Consider the following 18,707-nt stretch of genomic DNA (forward strand, 5'->3'; position numbering starts at 1 on the left):
GCAATGGAGATAACCCAGGATTGTACCAGCTGGTGTTCCAGGAAAAGCTGGGTTGCTGAAGATAAAACGGCTGCTGTGGATACTGGCTGGAACCAGACTGTTGTTAGCACGGAGTGGATACTGGCTGGAACCAGTTAAATAATAAATGAACTTGGGAGCGATGAAATATGAACTGGAATGTAGAACTTGAGAGCGGAGAAATAATAATACCGGTGGAGAGTGGTAAAGTGTAGAAAGGACACCGGCCCTTTAAGAGAAGCTGTACTCTGCTGGAAGCTGGGCTGGAAGCAGGTAATGTTGTAGCTGGAAACAGATGAATCCACAATGGATTGGAGAGTCAGGCTGCACCGCAGGTGGAATGCTGGTGCGGGTCTCTATGGTGGAAGTCTTGAGACAGGAGCTGGAACCTGGAAGACAATCACAGGAGAGAGACAAACAGGAACTAGGTTTGACAACCAATGCACTGACGCCTTCCTTGCTCAGGCACAGTGTATTTATACCTGCAGCAAGGAAGGGATTGGCTAGGCAATTATGCAAATAAACAATACAGACAACAGATTGGTGGAAATGATCAGCTGACAACATCCAAGATGGCTGCGCCCATGCAGACACTTGGAGGGAAGGTTGGTTTGTAATCCATGTGGTAATGAAAACAGTAATGGCGGTGCCGGCCACCGGAGACGGGAGACGCCAGGCTGATAAGAGCACATCCAACCACGCGGACACAGCGGAGGCCGCGGCTGACGTAATCGCCACTCAGACACTCTGCATGCAGAAGTTCAGGGACGGCGGCGGAGGCCGCGGGAGACGCCATGCCAGGTGTAATATGGCGTTTACTGTGACAGCGTCCCAGAGTGACAGGAGAGGATACAGGAATGTACACATCAGGATAACAGATGGGATCCGGTCCTGGAGCGCTGAGCCAGCCTTAGGAGGCATCTGATGGGTAAGAAATGGCGTCCAGATACCCGGATCGTGACAGCACCCCCCCCCCCTTTAGGAGTGGCCCCAGGACACTTCTTTGGCTTTTGAGGAAACTTGGAATGGAATCTCCGGACCAAGGCAGGAGCATGGACATCAGAAGCATTGGTCCATGAACGTTCCTCAGGGCCATAACCCTTCCAGTCAATAAGATATTGTAGTTGACCGTAACGGTGACGTGAGTCCAGGATCTTGGCTACTTCATACTCAACGCCTCGTTGAGTTTGGACTTTCGGAGTTGGAGGAAGTGAGGAATGAAACCGATTCAAGATCAGCGGTTTCAACAGGGAAACATGGAATGTCCTGGGTATTTTTAAGAAGGGAGGCAACTGGAGTCTGTAAGCAACAGGATTGATGACTTGTTCAATCTTGAAAGGACCGATATAGCGAGGTGCAAACTTCATACTGGGAACTCTTAACCTCAAATTCTTCGTGGATAACCATACCCGATCACCCACCTTGAGAGCAGGAACTGCTCGACGCTTCTTATCCGCAAACTTCTTGTACCTGAACGATGCCTTGAGCAGAGCTGATCGTACGCTCTTCCAGATATTGGCAAACTGATGCAAGGTGATATCCACTGCGGGAACAGAAGTTGCTGGAAGCGGTTGGAACTCAGGGACTTTAGGGTGGAATCCAAAGTTAGTGAAGAATGGTGTTGAAGCAGATGAAGAATGATACTGGTTGTTATGACAGAACTCGGCCCAGGGAAGTAATTGAACCCAGTCATCTTGAGAGGAGGACACATAGATGCGGAGGAAGGCCTCCAAGTCCTGATTCACCCTCTCGGTTTGACCATTGGTCTGAGGATGGTAAGCCGTGGAAAACTTTAGCTTGACTTGGAGGACTTGACATAAACTTCGCCAGAATTTGGCTGTGAATTGAACTCCTCGATCTGAGATAATTTCTTCAGGAAGACCGTGGAGTCGGAAGATCTCTTGTATGAATACTTGAGCCAACTTGGAAGCTGACGGAAGACCGGTGAGAGGAATGAAGTGTGCCATCTTGGTGAACCGGTCAACTACCACCCAGATGGTATTGAACTTGTTGCACATGGGTAAATCTGTAATAAAATCCATCGACAAATGGGTCCAAGGTCGACGGGGAACAGATAGTGGAACCAGTTGCCCCGCAGGCGACTGGCGGGATACCTTATGTTGAGCACACTTTGGGCAAGATGCAATAAACTCCAAGACGTCCTTTTTCAGAGTTGGCCACCAATAGGACCTAGAGATAAACTCCAGGGTTTTTTGGATACCTGTATGTCCGGCAAAACGGGAAGCATGGGCCCAATGCATGAGCTTCTTCCTTCGCATCGGTTTCACAAAACTTTTCCCTGATGGGGGCGTAGAGTCCATCCCTACCGTGGAAAATGCCAACGGATTTATAATAGGATGCTTGTCTGAAGACTCTGACTCATTTTCTTGCTCCCATGAGCGGGAAAGGGCATCGGCCTTGCGATTCTGAGAGCCCGGACAGAACTGGAGTTTAAAGTCGAACCTGGAAAAGAAAAGTGCCCATCTGGCCTGACGAGGGTTGAGACATTGTGCGCCTTTCAGATATAAAAGGTTCTTGTGGTCTGTAAGTATGGTGATTGAATGAGAAGCTCCCTCCAACAGATACCTCCACTCTTCTAGAGCGAGCTTGATGGCTAGCAACTCCTGGTCGCCAATGGCATAGTTGCGCTCAGCTGGGGAAAACTTCCGGGAGAAGAAACTGCAAGGGTGTAAATGGCCATCTTTAGCCCTCTGAGATAACACCGCTCCTACTCCAACGGAGGAGGCATCCACCTCTAAGATGAAAGGAGAGTCGATGTCAGGCTGTTTCAGAACAGGCGCAGAGATGAACCTTTGTTTTAAAAGATGAAATGCTTGCATGGCTTCTTCAGACCACTTGGACGGGTTAGCACCCTTCTTAGTGAAAGCAGTAATAGGCGCCACAATGGTGGAAAAGTCTCGTATAAACTTTCGGTAATAGTTGGCGAACTCTAAGAACCTCTGGACCCCTTTGAGGGTTAAGGGTATCGGCCAATTTTGGATTGCTTGTAGTTTCTCAGGATCCATCTCTAGTCCATAACCGGACACAATGTACCCTAGAAACGGAATGGACTTGACTTCAAAGACGCATTTCTCTAATTTGCAATAGAGATGATTGACACGGAGACGGGACAGAACCTCTTTAACCCAAAAACGATGTTCCTCTAAATCGTTGGCAAAAATGAGGATATCGTCTAGATAGACCACGACATGACGGTATAGAATGTCTCTGAAGATCTCATTGACAAAATGCTGGAAAACAGCTGGAGCATTACTCAATCCGAAGGGCATGACGAGGTACTCATAATGTCCGTCACGGGTGTTAAAGGCGGTCTTCCACTCGTCACCCTCACGGATCCGGATGAGATTGTATGCACCTCTCAAGTCCAGCTTTGTAAAGATGGTAGCTCCGCTAACTCTGTCAAAGAGCTCAGTAATCAGGGGTAAAGGATAACGGTTCTTGATGGTAATGTCGTTCAAACCTCTGTAGTCGATGCACGGCCGCAGACCACCATCTTTCTTTTTTACAAAAAAGAAGCCTGCGCCGGCTGGGGAAGAAGAAGGTCGAATGAACCCCTTTGCTAGGTTCTCTTTAATGTATTCCTCCATAGAATGCGTCTCAGGCAGAGACAACGGATAAGTTCGGCCTCGAGGTGGAACCTTCCCTGGAACGAGATCAATCGGGCAGTCCCATTCTCTATGAGGAGGAAGGATATCAGCAGAAGCTTTACTGAACACATCCGTGAAATCTTGATATGGAGGAGGTGGAACATCAGACGACCTGGGGGAGGAAGAACAGACAGGCAATACTTTAAACAAACATGTCTCAGCACAGGAGGGACCCCATGCCAGAATCTGCGTAGTCGTCCAATCAATAGATGGATTGTGAAGACGGAGCCATGGAAGGCCCAGGACCACAGGATGTGTGGCTCTTGGAATCACTAAAAAAGAAATAAATTCGGAATGAAGAACTCCCACTCTCAGACGAACTGGTAGAGTCCTTAGGGAAATAACTGCATCAAAAATCTTGCTGCCATCCACGGCAGTTAAGGAGATGGACGAAGGAAGTCTCTCGGTGGGTAGGGACCACCGTTTAACATAGGCTTCGGTAATAAAGTTCCCAGCTGCTCCGGAATCAAGGAGGGCAATGACGTTCCGATAACGTTGAGCAATTTGGAGCGACACTGGGAGATTACAATCATGAGGAGATGGAGAGGAGATCATTACTCCTAGCCGGCCCTCTCCTGGGCGAGCTAGGGTTTGGAGTTTTCCCGGACGTTCGGGACAGGCATTGATGGTGTGAGACGGAGCTGCACAGTAAAGACAAAGAGACTCAGAGAGACGTCTTCGGCGCTCAGCAGGAGTTAAACGGGAACGGCCAATTTGCATGGGCTCGTCTTTAGATGGTGACAGTTGGCGAGGAGGAGGAGCAGAAGATTTTGGAGCAGATGATCTTCCATGCTCAGTTGTTCTCTCTCTGAAACGTAAATCAACTTTCGTGCAGAGTGAGATTAGCTCATCTAACTTGGAAGGTAAGTCTCTGGTAGCTAACTCATCTTTAATACGCTCAGGTAAGCCATGCCAGAATGCAGCATACAGGGCCTCGTCGTTCCATGCCAGTTCGGATGCCAGGATCTGGAACTGTATAAGATATTGTCCTACAGTACGTGATCCCTGGCGTAAACGGAGAATCTCAGATGAAGCTGAAGTTACCCGGCCTGGCTCGTCGAAGATACGCCTGAATGTTGACACGAATGCAGTGTAGGAGGATAGCAGGGTGTCGGACCTCTCCCATAACGGTGATGCCCAATCAAGGGCTGAGCCACTGAGAAGAGAAATAATGTAGGCAATTTTTGTACGGTCACTGGGAAAATTGCCAGGTTGTAGCTCAAACTGAATCTCACACTGGTTGAGAAATCCCCTGCAGAATCTTGGAGATCCGTCAAATTTTGCTGGCGTTGGAAGATGAAGACGTGGAGCAGAAATGGGTAAGGTGGGTGGGGTTATAGCTGGAGTCACTGTGGTTGACGCACCAGACGCGCCTGATCCACGTAGAGTTGTCTGAATCCCATCCAGCCGAGTAGAGAAATCCTGGAGACAGCGGATGATGTGGCCCTGTGCAGCCTCCTGATGTTCTAGTCGGGCTGCCAGTTCTTGCATCGGCCTGGCCGCTTGATCCTGGTCTCCGGCTGGATTCATATGGTCAGTGCTTACTGTCACAACTGAGGGCCTGAGCTGACGGGAGGCAGCCTCAGTTGTAGGGGCTGAGATGTACCGGAACCTGGGAGGTTGTATCAGACCCCTGGACATGTAAGTAACATGAATAATAACTGCCCGAAGTCGTGACCACGACAACTTGGATAAAAGTCAATGATGTTTATTATGACAACTCCGCAACACAGCAGCAGTAAAAGAAAATGTAAAAGTCAGCAAAGAATAAATACAGTTCCTGGGTACTACAGGATGGCAGGAGCCACAGGGCACTGGTAGTGTGAGATAGTTCTTATAATCTTCTAGATGGAAAGTCCTTACCAGGCCCGACTGTAGCAATGGAGATAACCCAGGATTGTACCAGCTGGTGTTCCAGGAAAAGCTGGGTTGCTGAAGATAAAACGGCTGCTGTGGATACTGGCTGGAACCAGACTGTTGTTAGCACGGAGTGGATACTGGCTGGAACCAGTTAAATAATAAATGAACTTGGGAGCGATGAAATATGAACTGGAATGTAGAACTTGAGAGCGGAGAAATAATAATACCGGTGGAGAGTGGTAAAGTGTAGAAAGGACACCGGCCCTTTAAGAGAAGCTGTACTCTGCTGGAAGCTGGGCTGGAAGCAGGTAATGTTGTAGCTGGAAACAGATGAATCCACAATGGATTGGAGAGTCAGGCTACACCGCAGGTGGAATGCTGGTGCGGGTCTCTATGGTGGAAGTCTTGAGACAGGAGCTGGAACCTGGAAGACAATCACAGGAGAGAGACAAACAGGAACTAGGTTTGACAACCAAAGCACTGACGCCTTCCTTGCTCAGGCACAGTGTATTTATACCTGCAGCAAGGAAGGGATTGGCTAGGCAATTATGCAAATAAACAATACTGACAACAGATTGGTGGAAATGATCAGCTGACAACATCCAAGATGGCTGCGCCCATGCAGACACTTGGAGGGAAGTTTGGTTTGTAATCCATGTGGTAATGAAAACAGTAATGGCGGCGCCGGCCACCGGAGACGGGAGACGCCAGGCTGATAAGAGCACATCCAACCACGCGGACACAGCGGAGGCCGCGGCTGACGTAATCGCCACTCAGACACTCTGCATGCAGAAGTTCAGGGACGGCGGCGGAGGCCGCGGGAGACGCCATGCCAGGTGTAATATGGCGTTTACTGTGACAGCGTCCCAGAGTGACAGGAGAGGATACAGGAATGTACACATCAGGATAACAGATGGGATCCGGTCCTGGAGCGCTGAGCCAGCCTTAGGAGGCATCTGATGGGTAAGAAATGGCGTCCAGATACCCGGATCGTGACATTGAGAAGTACAGGTCAGGGTTGGGTATCCAAATCTTCGATGATTCCCGGAGTACCGTCAAATCCATCATCTTCAAATGGAAAGAACATGGTTCCACAACAAACCTGCCAAAAGAGGGCCGGCCACCAAAACTCACAGACCGGGCAAAGAGGGCATTAATCAGAGAGGTAGCACAGAGACCAAATGTAACCCTGAGGTAACCCTGTATACAGTGCCTTGCTAAAGTATTCACCCCCTTTGCATTTTTCTTGTTTTGTTGCCTCACAACCTGGAATTAAAATGGATTGTTTGAAGGTTTGCATCATTTCATTCACAGAAAATGCCTACAACTTTGAATATGTTTTGTTTTTTTATTGTGAAGCAAACAACAAATAGGACAAAATAACAGAAAACGTCAGCGTGAATAACTATTCACCCCTCCTTAAGTCAGTACTTTGTAGAGTCTTTTGCGGCAATTACAGCTGCAAGTCGCTTTGGATAAGTCTCTATGAGCTTGCCACATCTTGCCACTGGGACTTTTGCCCATTCCTCAAGGCAAAACTGCTCCAGCTCCTTCATGTTGGATGGTTTCCACTTGTGAACAGCAATCTTCAAGTCTGACCAGAGATTCTCAATTGTATTGAGATCTGGGCTTTGACTAGGCCATTCCAACACATTTAAATGTTTCCCCTTAAACCACTCAAGTGTTGCTTTAGCAGTATGCTTCAGGTCATTGTCCTGCTGGAAGGTGAAGCTCCGTCCCAGCCTCAAATCACAGGCAGATTAAAACAGGTTTTGCTCAATAATATCCCTGTATTTAGCACCATCCATCTTTCCCTCGACTCGAAACAGTTTCCCAGTCCCTGCTGCTGAAAAACATCCCCACAGCATGGTGCTGCCACCACCATGTTTCACTGTGGGGATGGTGTCCTTGGAGTGATGGGATGTGTTGGATTAGCGCCAAACATAGCGTTTTCCTTGGTGCCCGAAAAGTTAAATTTTAGTCTCATCTAACCAGGGCACCTTCTTCCGTACATTTGGGGAGTCGTCCACATGCCTTTTGGCAAACTCAAAACATGCCTTCTTATTTTTAACACTAAGTAATGGCTTTTTTCTGGCCACTCTTCCATAAAGCCCAGCTCTATGGAGTGTACGGCTTTATTGTGGTCACTTGCGCAGATACACCAGTCTCTGCTGTGGAACTCTGCAGCTCCTTCAGGGTTACTTTTGGTCTCTGTGCTGCCTCTCTGATTAATGCCCGCCTTGCTCGGTCTGTGAGTTTTGGTGGCCGGCCCTCTCTTGGCAGGTTTGTTGTGGTACCATGTTCTTTCCATTTGAAGATGATGGATTTGATGGTGTTCTGGGGTCATCAAAGATTTGGATATTTTTTTATAACCCAACCCTGACTTGTACTTCTCAACAACTTTGGGCCTAATTCAGACCTGATCATAGCCCTGCAAAATCTTGCAGGGCTACGATCAGGCACACTCACATTCGGGGGGACGCCCAGCACAAGGCTAGTCCGCCCCGCATGTGGCGCCGGCGCATGCGCGCTTCTGACCTTATCGCTGCGCTGCAATGAACGGCAGCGAGCGATCAGGTCAGAATGACCCCCTTTGTCCCTGACTTGTTTGGAGAGCTCCTTGGCCTTCATGGTGTGATGACTCTTGCTTAGTGGTGTTGCAGCCTCTGGGGCCTTTCAGAAAACGTGTGTTTATACTGACAGATCATGTGACACTTAGATTGCACACAGGTGGACTTCATTTAACTAATTATGTGACTTCTAAAGGTAATTGGTTGCACCAGAACTTTTGAGGGGCTTCATAGCAAAGGGGGCGAATACATATACACATGTCAATTTTCAGATTTTAATTTATAAAAATTCTTTTTTATATAAATTTTTCTCATTTCACTTCACCAACTTAGACTATTTTGTGCATATCCATCACGTAAAATTCAGATTATAAAAATTGAAATTACAGGTTGTAATGTAATAAAATAGGTAAAAAGCCAAGGGGGGGGGGGGTGAATACTTTAGCAAGGCACTGTACATAGAACATTGAGGGCTCCTTATTATTCAGTTACAAAACCATTTATTAAATTATACATTTCAATATACTGTCATGCCCAGGATTCAAACCCATAACCTGTTGCATTCCAGCCAAACACCGTACTCACGGAGCTATTTGATCCTGACATTGACATTTCTAACTATATGAAGCTACTTGTTCTTTGTAAACGTTGCAATTAAGCAGATCTATGTAGTTTGTAGCCACACATCCAATCCCTTGCAGCCACACACTGCATAGATCTGCTCAGCTACAATGCTAGTCATTTTTTCACAAAGTAAAAGCTAAGCATCAAATAGTTAGATTTCTCTAGCTTAGAATTCTCTAGTTTTCCCTGCAAGGGCAGATAGCTCAATGAATAGAATGTCTGACTGCAATACCACAGGCAATGGGTTCGTATCCCAGGTATGTCAACATTTTGTAATAAAGGACAGTGTGACTGAATATTAACGAGCTGTAAATGAAAAATAGGTATTAGCAACGGAAGGGGTGGGGGAAGGAGATAGGGGCAGTCAGGAGATGCTGGGCTTCAAAAAGGGGTGAAACTACAAGTAAAAGTAATTAAAACAGATAATTGAGTGTCGCCAACAGCGCCTCCTACTCTGTAGCGGCACCACCCTAGTTACAGCCCTGCAAGGAAGGTGCCTTATTCTATAGGGGTGGGCAACATGTGGTGTCCTGATACTGTGGAAAAAAGCAAGATCAGTAAGAAAAATTAATATTAAATTTGTCATAGGATATAAGAATGTTTATATTTAAATAAAATGTAACATTTATTTATAACGGCCACAAATAAAACATTTAGGGGGGAGTATTTATCAAAGCTTGAAGAGAGATACAATTTTGAGAGATAACGTACCAACCAATCAGCTTCTGCCTCATATTTTACAAACTGTATTTGACAGTTAGGAGCTGATTGGTGGGTTCTTTATCTTTCACAATTTTATCTTTATCCAAGCTTTGATAAATTCCCCCTTAATAAACAAGATACGGTATATATCGTAAATGTTAACTATATCTTTAATTTAAAAAAGTTGATCAATTGATACGCATTTACATCGTAACTTTAAATAATGATATAGGATAATTAAAAGTATGCCACACCACATCTTATTATGAAACACAATTAGTAGTAAGTATAATACTCATCAGTTGTTTGGGGTTTTCAATTGGGAGTAGTAGCTCCATTAATTAAATACAAATTTTATAAGCCTGATGCTGTTCCATATATAAAAGTCTAAACTTTCTGAGTACCTTCTTGGTAGTCCGATATGGGGGGATAATATCCTCCAAAAGATGTCCGGCTTTCAAGAGATAAATCATTTGCCTGTGTAGGTACACATAGGTTGTTTTTCTTTGGCTGCTACGTCTTGTTTGTAATTCATTGCGCAATGGAAACGGTCTTTCTGGGCACAGACACCTCAGATAGAGTTTCTATTTATTTTGCGGCTGAGTAGGTCTGATGATTTCAAAGTCATATAGCGGCAATGCAGTGCTTGAATGAGTCAACACGTTTTGTTCTTCTCCTCTTACGTTTGTATTTTTTGAGACATTCTCTTTTCTTCTCAACATAGTTTGTTTTTTTCTTTCTGTATGTGGCCAGTGTTCATCACTATTTACCTTTTTTCCTTTCTTCTGCACTACTGGTTATTATTAGTTGTGGATATTTTTATGATGTTATTAAGTGATTTTTTAGGAGTATCTTTATTTTCATCATGAGGTGGTATGTGATGATTGTAGGACTAACTTATTAACGCGTGATAAAACTATAGGGCTAAATGTGTCATCGCATGGAGAGTGATAAAAGGGAGAGAGAAAAGTAACAATCAGCTCCTAACTGCCATGTTACAAGCTGTGTTTGAAAAATGACAGTAAGGAGCTGAGTGGCTGGTACTTTTTCTCTCCCCATTTTATCACTCTATAAGTAAGGATGCATCTAGCCCATTGTGAGTGATAAAACTTGTTGTGTATGATAAATGGTGCTCCAGCCAGTCATGTGTTCAGCGAGTTTTATCATTGACAATGAGTTTTAACACTTGTTGATAAGTGGGCCCCTAAATACGAGAAATTACAGAAGTGTTTGGAAACTGTAGATGTGTGTTTTGACAGAACTCTGGAAGTATCATTACTGACACTGATGGGAGGGTTCAGAGTTCATTCCAACTGTCACTGTGCCAATGTGATGCCATAATCTTCATCACACTGCCGCTTTATATTAAGGCCCAGATTTCTCAAGCCTTGGAGAGTGATAAATTGCATGGTGATAAAGTACCAGCCAATCAGCTCATAACTGCCATGTTACAGGTTGTGTTTGAAAAATGACAGTTAGGAGTTGATTGGTACTTTATCACACTGCTATTTATCACTCTCCAAGGCTTGATAAATCTGGGCCCCAGATTTATATTTTTAGCTCATCATATAATATTATTTAAGAAAAGTGTATCTTAGACATGAGACTTCATATGTTTTATTTAAAAAATAAATTACGTATAGCAATAGAAATACAGATGTGTCCTCATACATCTTGCCTCTATACGACACACAGCAGGAGATGCCTGACATGAGTAAGCTGACAGGTCCCGTGCAACTCCATTAGCGCTTGGCGTCTTTTTTTGCCAAAAATACGTCTTATTCACATCACTATGTGAATAAGATGCACAGGCAGACTCTTCTGATTAAAATGATATGCGACATGCCTGTATTCTGTGTGCGACGTCGCCTGTATCTGCATACGAAATGCAACGTTAACTGTGTTTTCTAGGAAACCACTGTAACGTAGCATTTCGCATGCAGATACAGCTGCAGTTGCACACAGAATATAGGTATACCGCATATCATTTTAATCAGCAAAATTATCTGTTTACGTGTAAGATGCATCGTAATGGAATAAGTCGCATGATAAAATTCTCTGCGCTACCAAGTCATGCCCAAGAAGGGCTGTTTAACGTGCGGGGAGTCTAGATGACAGTGTCCACATCTGTAAGTCATGTTGGAGGATTGTGTCTTTTTAAATAAAAAATGCTGATCATGTTTCAGGGAAGGTTCCCAAGGGTGGGTTCCTCATAAAGGACTGTGGTGCCCAGTTGATTCCAAACATCCGCAAAGACTCTCGACGAGATTCCTGCTTTGAGATTGTGTCACCGGGCAATCGCAGCTTTGAGGTAATATTCAGTGTTCTGGTGACAAAAATAAACTCTAATAGCTCTAACACTGCCAATCTCTAATACCGTTTTATTTTACAGTTTACAGCAACTAGTCCAGCAGATGCTAGGGACTGGGTTGACCAGATACAGTTTTTGGTAAGGGGTAAGTACTTTGCATTCTGACTAATCCCACACTTTGGGTAATTTTGGAGTCTGGTAACTGATGATGTGATGACATTTGTGAACAATGCACCAGGTTTTATGGAACTGCTCATGGATTTGTATAGTTAAATCTGAAAAGTCCTGAATTTGCAAAAAGTCATAGGCCAATGGGACATGTTCCTAATCACTGTGCAATAGCAACTGAACTGCAAAAACAAAAAAATGTAGTATGGGGCTAGATCATCGGCGTTTCTTTCATGGGTGCAATGTGTGCGGTGCACACGGGCCCCTGGGTCCAGGGGACATACACACTGCACCCATGTTGTTTATACTTACCTCTCCAGAGTCCCACGACTAGCGTTACAGCCGCTGCATTTGCATCAAAAATCCATCCAAATATGGTCGCTGCTCGTGCGCAGTTCAAAATTTGTCTCTGGACCGCGGCGGGCGCCATGTTTCCAGAGACCTGCACATGAGCAGTATACTCTGGCTCGATGCCGGAGCCTGCAGCGCTGTGGAGAGGAGGGGGGCGCCCCGGAGTCTGCACACGGGCCCCCTCCTTTCTTAAAACGCCCATGGGCTAGATGCTCAAATGAGTGCAGTCCACAGCCGTTCGAGATCATGTAAAGGCAGAATATGTAAATTCTAGAGATGTGCTTCGGAAATGTTTTGTGTTTTGGTTTTGGATTCTGTTCCGCGGCCATGTTTTGGATTCGGACGCGTTTTGGCAAAAACCTCCCTGAAAATTTTTTGTCGGATTCGGGTGTGTTTTGGATTCGGGTGTTTTTTTTTCAAAAACAGCTTAAATTATAGAATTTGGGGGTAATTTTGATCCTATAGTATTATTAACCTCAATAACCATAATTTCCACTCATTTCCAGTCTATTCTGAACACCTCACGCCTCACAATATTATTTTTAGTCCTAAAATTTGCACAGAGGTCGCTGGATGACTAAGCTAAGCGACCCAAGTGGCTGGCACAAACACCTGGCCCATCTAGAAGTGGCACTGCAGTGTCAGACAGGATGGCACTTAAAAAAATTGGCCCCAAACAGCACATGATGTAAAGAAAAGAGAAAAAGAGGTGCACTGTGGTCGCTGGACGGCTAAAATAAGCTAAGCTAAGCGACACAAACACCTCAATATCACAAGAATTGTTAATTCTGATCAATGGTATTATTGGTCCAAATCACTGGAAGAAAATGACAAAATCACTGGAATTATTCGTAAACATTTGTAGAAAGTCGCTGCTTTCTGATTACAGAAATGCTCAGATATTCCTGCGAATCCACAATCCCTTCCCAGAGCAAAAAGAAATTGAGAAACCGTTGTTTGAGAACGTTTGTTCTCTTTCCCTTACAAAGGAACAAACCACTTTCCAAGAATACTGACGTTTTTGGGATTATGGAGACATATAGGTATATGCAATTGCGGTCGAATTTGCGGCAATTTTCGCCGTTTTTTAATTCGACTCAATTCGACAGGTGAATCCCGGAAGGTGGCTTCCGGAATTCACCATATTCAATGAAAAACGGATTCGCCAGAGTCGCGGGCGAAAATCGGCCGATTTGGCGGATTTTGCCGCGATTTTAAAAAACGGTAAAAAAACGTTAAAAACCCGGAAAAAAAATGGCGTGGGGTCCCCCCTCCAAAGCATAACCAGCCTCGGGCTCATCGAGCTGGTCCTGGTTCTAAAAATGCAGGGGAAAAATTGGCCAGGGATCCCCCGTATTTTTAAAACCAGCACCGGGCTCTGCGCCTGGTGCTGGTGCCAAAAATACGGGGGACAAAAAGAGTAGGGGTCCCCCGTATTTTTCACACCAGCATCGGGCTCCACTAGCTGGACAGATAATGCCACAGCCGGGGGTCACTTTTATGCCGTGCCCTGCGGCCGTGGCATTAAATATCCAACTAGTCACCCCTGGCCGGGGTACCCTGGGGGAGTGGGGACCCCTTCAATCAAGGGGTCCCCCCCCCCAGCCACCCAAGGGCCAGGGGTGAAGCCCGAGGCTGTCCCCCCCCATCCAATGGGCTGCGGATGGGGGGGCTGATAGCCTTTTGTGATAATAAAAAGATATTGTTTTTTCCAGCAGTACTACAAGTCCCAGCAAGCCTCCCCCGCAAGCTGGTACTTGGAGAACCACAAGTACCAGCATGCGGGAGAAAAACGGGTCCGCTGGTACCTGTAGTACTACTGGGGAAAAAATACCCAAATAAAAACAGGACACACACACCTTGATAGTAAAACTTTTTCTCTATCGTCCTAAGTGGATGCTGGGGTTCCTGAAAGGACCATGGGGAATAGCGGCTCCGCAGGAGACAGGGCACAAAAAAGTAAAGCTTTTACCAGATCAGGTGGTGTGCACTGGCTCCTCCCCCCATGACCCTCCTCCAGACTCCAGTTAGATTTTGTGCCCGAACGAGAAGGGTGCAATCTAGGTGGCTCTCCTAAAGAGCTGCTTAGAGAAAGTTTAGCTTAGGTTTTTTACTTTACAGTGAGTCCTGCTGGCAACAGGATCACTGCAACGAGGGACTTAGGGGAGAAGTAGTGAACTCACCTGCGTGCAGAGTGGATTTGCTGCTTGGCTACTGGACACTAGCTCCAGAGGGACGATCACAGGTACAGCCTGGATGGTCACCGGAGCCGCGCCGCCGGCCCCCTTGCAGACGCTGAAGAGAGAAGAGGTCCAAAATCGGCGGCTGAAGACTCCTGAGTCTTCATAAAGGTAGCGCACAGCACTGCAGCTGTGCGCCATTTTCCTCTCAGCACACTTCACACAACAGTCACTGAGGGTGCAGAGCGCTGGGGGGGGCGCTCTGAGAGGCAAATAAAAACCTTATTAGAGGCAAAAAATACCTCACATATAGCCCACAGAGGCTATATGGAGATATTTAACCCCTGCCTAACTTCAAAAATAGCGGGAGACGAGCCCGCCGTAAAAGGGGCGGGGCCTATCTCCTCAGCACACAGCGCCATTTTCTCTCACAGAAAAGCTGGAGAGAAGGCTCCCAGGCTCTCCCCTGCACTGCACTACAGAAACAGGGTTAAAACAGAGAGGGGGGGCACTGATTTTGGCGATATTGTATATATATAAAAGATGCTATAAGGGAGAAACACTTATATAAGGTTGTCCCTATATAATTATAGCGTTTTTGGTGTGTGCTGGCAGACTCTCCCTCTGTCTCCCCAAAGGGCTAGTGGGTCCTGTCCTCTGTCAGAGCATTCCCGGTGTGTGTGCTGTGTGTCGGTACGTGTGTGTCGACATGTATGAGGACGATGTTGGTGAGGAGGCGGAGAAATTGCCTGTAATGGTGATGTCACTCTCTAGGGAGTCGACACCGGAATGGATGGCTTATTTAGAGAATTACGTGAGAATGTCAACACGCTGCAAGGTCGGTTGACGACATGAGACGGCCGACAATCTATTAGGACCGGTCCAGGCGTCTCAGAAACACCGTCAGGGGTTTTAAAAACGCCCATTTACCTCAGTCGGTCGACACAGACACAGACACGGACACTGAATACAGTGTCGACGGTGAATAAACAAACGTATTTCTCATTAGGGCCACACGTTAAGGGCAATGAAGGAGGTGTTACGTGTTTCTGATACTACAAGTACCACAAGAAAGGGTATTATGTGGGAGTGGAAAAAACTACCTGTAGTTTTTCCTGAATCAGATAAAATAAAATGAAGTGTGTGATGATGCGTAGGGTTACCCCGATAGCAAATATTGGCGTTATACCCTTTCCCGCCAGAAATTAGGGTACGTTGGGAAACACCCCTTAGGGTGATAAGGCGCTCACACGCTTATCAAGTGGCGTTACCGTCTCCAGATACGGCCGCCCTCAAGGAGCCAGCTGATAGGAAGCTGGAAAAATATCCTAAAAAGTATATACACACATACGGTGGTTATACTGCGACCAGCGATCGCCATCAGCCTGGAGATGCAGTGCTGGGTTGGCTTGGTCGGATTCCCTGACTGAAAATATTTTATTCATGTAGAGCATTTAATAGGATGCATTCTATATATATGTATGTGAGATGCACAGAGGGATATTTGCTCTCTGGCATCAAGATAAGTGCGTTGTCCATATCTCCCAGAAGATGTCAGGGACACGACAGTGGTCAGGTGATACAGATCCCATACGGCAGATGGAAGTATTGCTGTATAAAGGGAAGGAGTTATTTGGGGGTCGGTCCATCGGACCTGGGGACCACAGCAACAGCTGGGAAATCCAACCTTTTTTACCCCAAGTTACATCTCAGCTAAAAAAGACACCGTCTTTTCAGCCTCAATCTTTCCTTTCCCATGAGGGCATGCAGGCAAAAGGCCAGTCATATCTGCCCAGACATAGAGGTAAGGGAAGTAGACTGCAGCAGGCAGCCCTTTCCCAGGAAAAGAAGCCCTCCACCGCGTCTGCCAAGTCCTCAGCATGACGCTGGGGCCGTGCAAGCGGACTCAAGGTGGGGGGGTAGTCTCAAGAGTCTCAGGGCGCAGTGGGATCACTCGCAAGTTGACCCCTAGATCGTACGAGTATTATCCCAGGGGTAAAGATTGGAGAGTCGAGACATCTTCTCCTCGCAGGTTCCTGAAGTCTGCTTTACCAACGGCTCCCTCCGACAGGGAGGCAGCATTGGAAACAATTCACAAGCTGTATATCCAGCAGGTGATAATCAAAGTACCCCTCCTACGACAAGGAAAAGGGTATTATTTTTCCACACTATATTGTGGTACTGAAGCCAGACGGCTTGGTGACACATAGTCTAAATCTAAAATGTTTTGAACACTTACATAAAAGGTTCAAATCGAGATAAAGTCACTCAGAGCAGTGATAGCGAACCGGAAAAAAGGGGACTATATGATGTCCCTGGACATCAAGGATTACCTCCATGTCCAAATTTTGTCCTTCTCATCAAGGGTACCTCTGGTTCGTGGTACAGAACTGTCAATATCAGTTTCAGACGATGCCGTTTGAATTATCCACGGCACCCCGGGCCTTTTTACCAAGGTAATGGCCGAAAAGATGTTTCTTCAAAGAAAAAAGGCATCTAAATTATCCCTTACTTGCACGACCTAAAAAGGGCAAGTTCCAGAGAACAGTTGGAGGTCGGAAGAGCACTATCTAAAGTAGTTCTTCGACGGCACGACTGGATTCTAAATATTCCAAGAATCGCAGCTGTTTTCCGACGATACGTCTGCTGTTCCTAGGGATGATTCTGGACACGGTTCAGAAAAAGGTTTTTCTTCCCGAGGAAAAAGCCAAGGAGTTATCCGACCTGTCAGGAACCTCCTAAAACCAGGAAAGGTGTCTGTACATCAATGCACAAGAGTCCTGGGAAAAATGGTGGCTTTTTACGAAGCAATTCCATTCGGCAGATTCCATGCAAGAATTTTCCAAAGGGATCTGTTGGACAAATGGTCAGGGTCGCATCCTCAGATGCACCTGCGAATAACCCTGTCGCCAAGGACAAGGGTATATCTTCTGTGGTGGTTGCAAAAGGCTCATCTATTGGAGGGCCGCAGATTCGGCATACAGGATTTGATCCTGGTGACCACGGACGCCAGCCTGAGAGGTTGGGGAGCAGTCACACAAGGAAGAAACTTCCAGGGGGTATGGACGAACCTGGAAAAGTCTCTTCACATAAACATTCTGGTACTAAGAGCAATCTAAAATGCTCTAAGCCAGGCGGAACCACTCCTGCAAGGAAAACCGGTGTTGATTCAGTCGGACAACATCACGGCGGTCGCCCATGTAAACAGACAGGGCGGCACAAGAAGCAGGAGTGCAATGGCAGAAGCTGCCAAGATTCTTCGCTGGGCGGAGAATCACGTAATAGCACTATCAGCAGTGTTCTTCCCGGGCGTGGACAACTGGGAAGCAGACTTCCTCAGCAGACACGATATTCACCCGGGAGAGGGGGGTCTTCATCCAGAAGTCTTCCACATGCTAATAAACTGTTGGGAAAGACCAATGGTAGACATGATGGCGTCTCGCCTCAACAAGAAACTGGACAAGTATTGCGCCAGGTCAAGAGATCCACAGGCAATAGCTGTGGACGCACTGGTAACACCTTGGGTGTACAAATCAGTATATGTGTTTCCTCCTCTGCCTCTCATACCAAAGGTATTGAAGATTATACGGTGAGGAGGAGTAAGAACAATACTAGTGGCTCCGGATTGGCCAAGAAGGACTTGGTACCCGGAACTTCAAGAGTTGGTCACGGACGACCCGTGCCCTCTACTTCTGAGAAGGGACCTGCTACAACAGGGTCCCTGTCTTTTTCAAGACTTACCGCGGCTGCGTTTGACGGCATGGCGGTTGAACGCCAGATCCTAAAAGGGAAAGGCATTCCAGAAGAAGTCATTCCTACCTTGATTAAGGCAAGGAAGGAAGTCACCGCGAAACATTATCACCGCATTTGGCGAAAATATGTCGCGTGGTGCGAGGATCGGAGTGTTCCGACGGAGGAATTTCAACTGGGTCGTTTCCTACATTTCCTACAATCAGGATTGTCTATGGGTCTCAAATTGAGATCTATTAAGGTTCAAATTTCGGCCCTGTCAATATTCTTCCAAAAAGAATTGGCCTCAGTTCCTGAGGTACAGACTTTTGTTAAAGGAGTACTGCATATACAGCCTCCTGTGGTGCCTCCGGTGGCACCGTGGGATCTAAATGTAGTTTTAGATTTCCTCAAATCCCATTGGTTTGAACCATTGAAAAAGGTGGATTTTAAATATCTCACATGGAAAGTGACTATGTTACTGGCCCTGGCTTCCGCCAGGAGAGTATCTGAATTGGCGGCTTTA

The 18,707-nt window shown here is 46.3% G+C and overlaps 1 protein-coding gene across 1 annotated transcript in view; it reads left to right on the plus strand.

Annotated features, from left to right (window-relative positions):
• SKAP1 (src kinase associated phosphoprotein 1) overlaps positions 1-18,707 on the plus strand; it is a 958,799-nt gene that overhangs the window by 740,807 nt on the left and 199,285 nt on the right. Inside the window, exons 8-9 of the mRNA XM_063963151.1 lie at positions 11,629-11,753; positions 11,835-11,898. Coding sequence (XP_063819221.1) covers positions 11,629-11,753; positions 11,835-11,898 — 189 coding nt within the window. The remainder of the gene's footprint in view (positions 1-11,628; positions 11,754-11,834; positions 11,899-18,707) is intronic.

Source organism: Pseudophryne corroboree, chromosome 3 (genome assembly GCF_028390025.1).
Source record: "Pseudophryne corroboree isolate aPseCor3 chromosome 3, aPseCor3.hap2, whole genome shotgun sequence".
In the NCBI taxonomy this organism is placed as follows: domain Eukaryota; kingdom Metazoa; phylum Chordata; class Amphibia; order Anura; family Myobatrachidae; genus Pseudophryne; species Pseudophryne corroboree.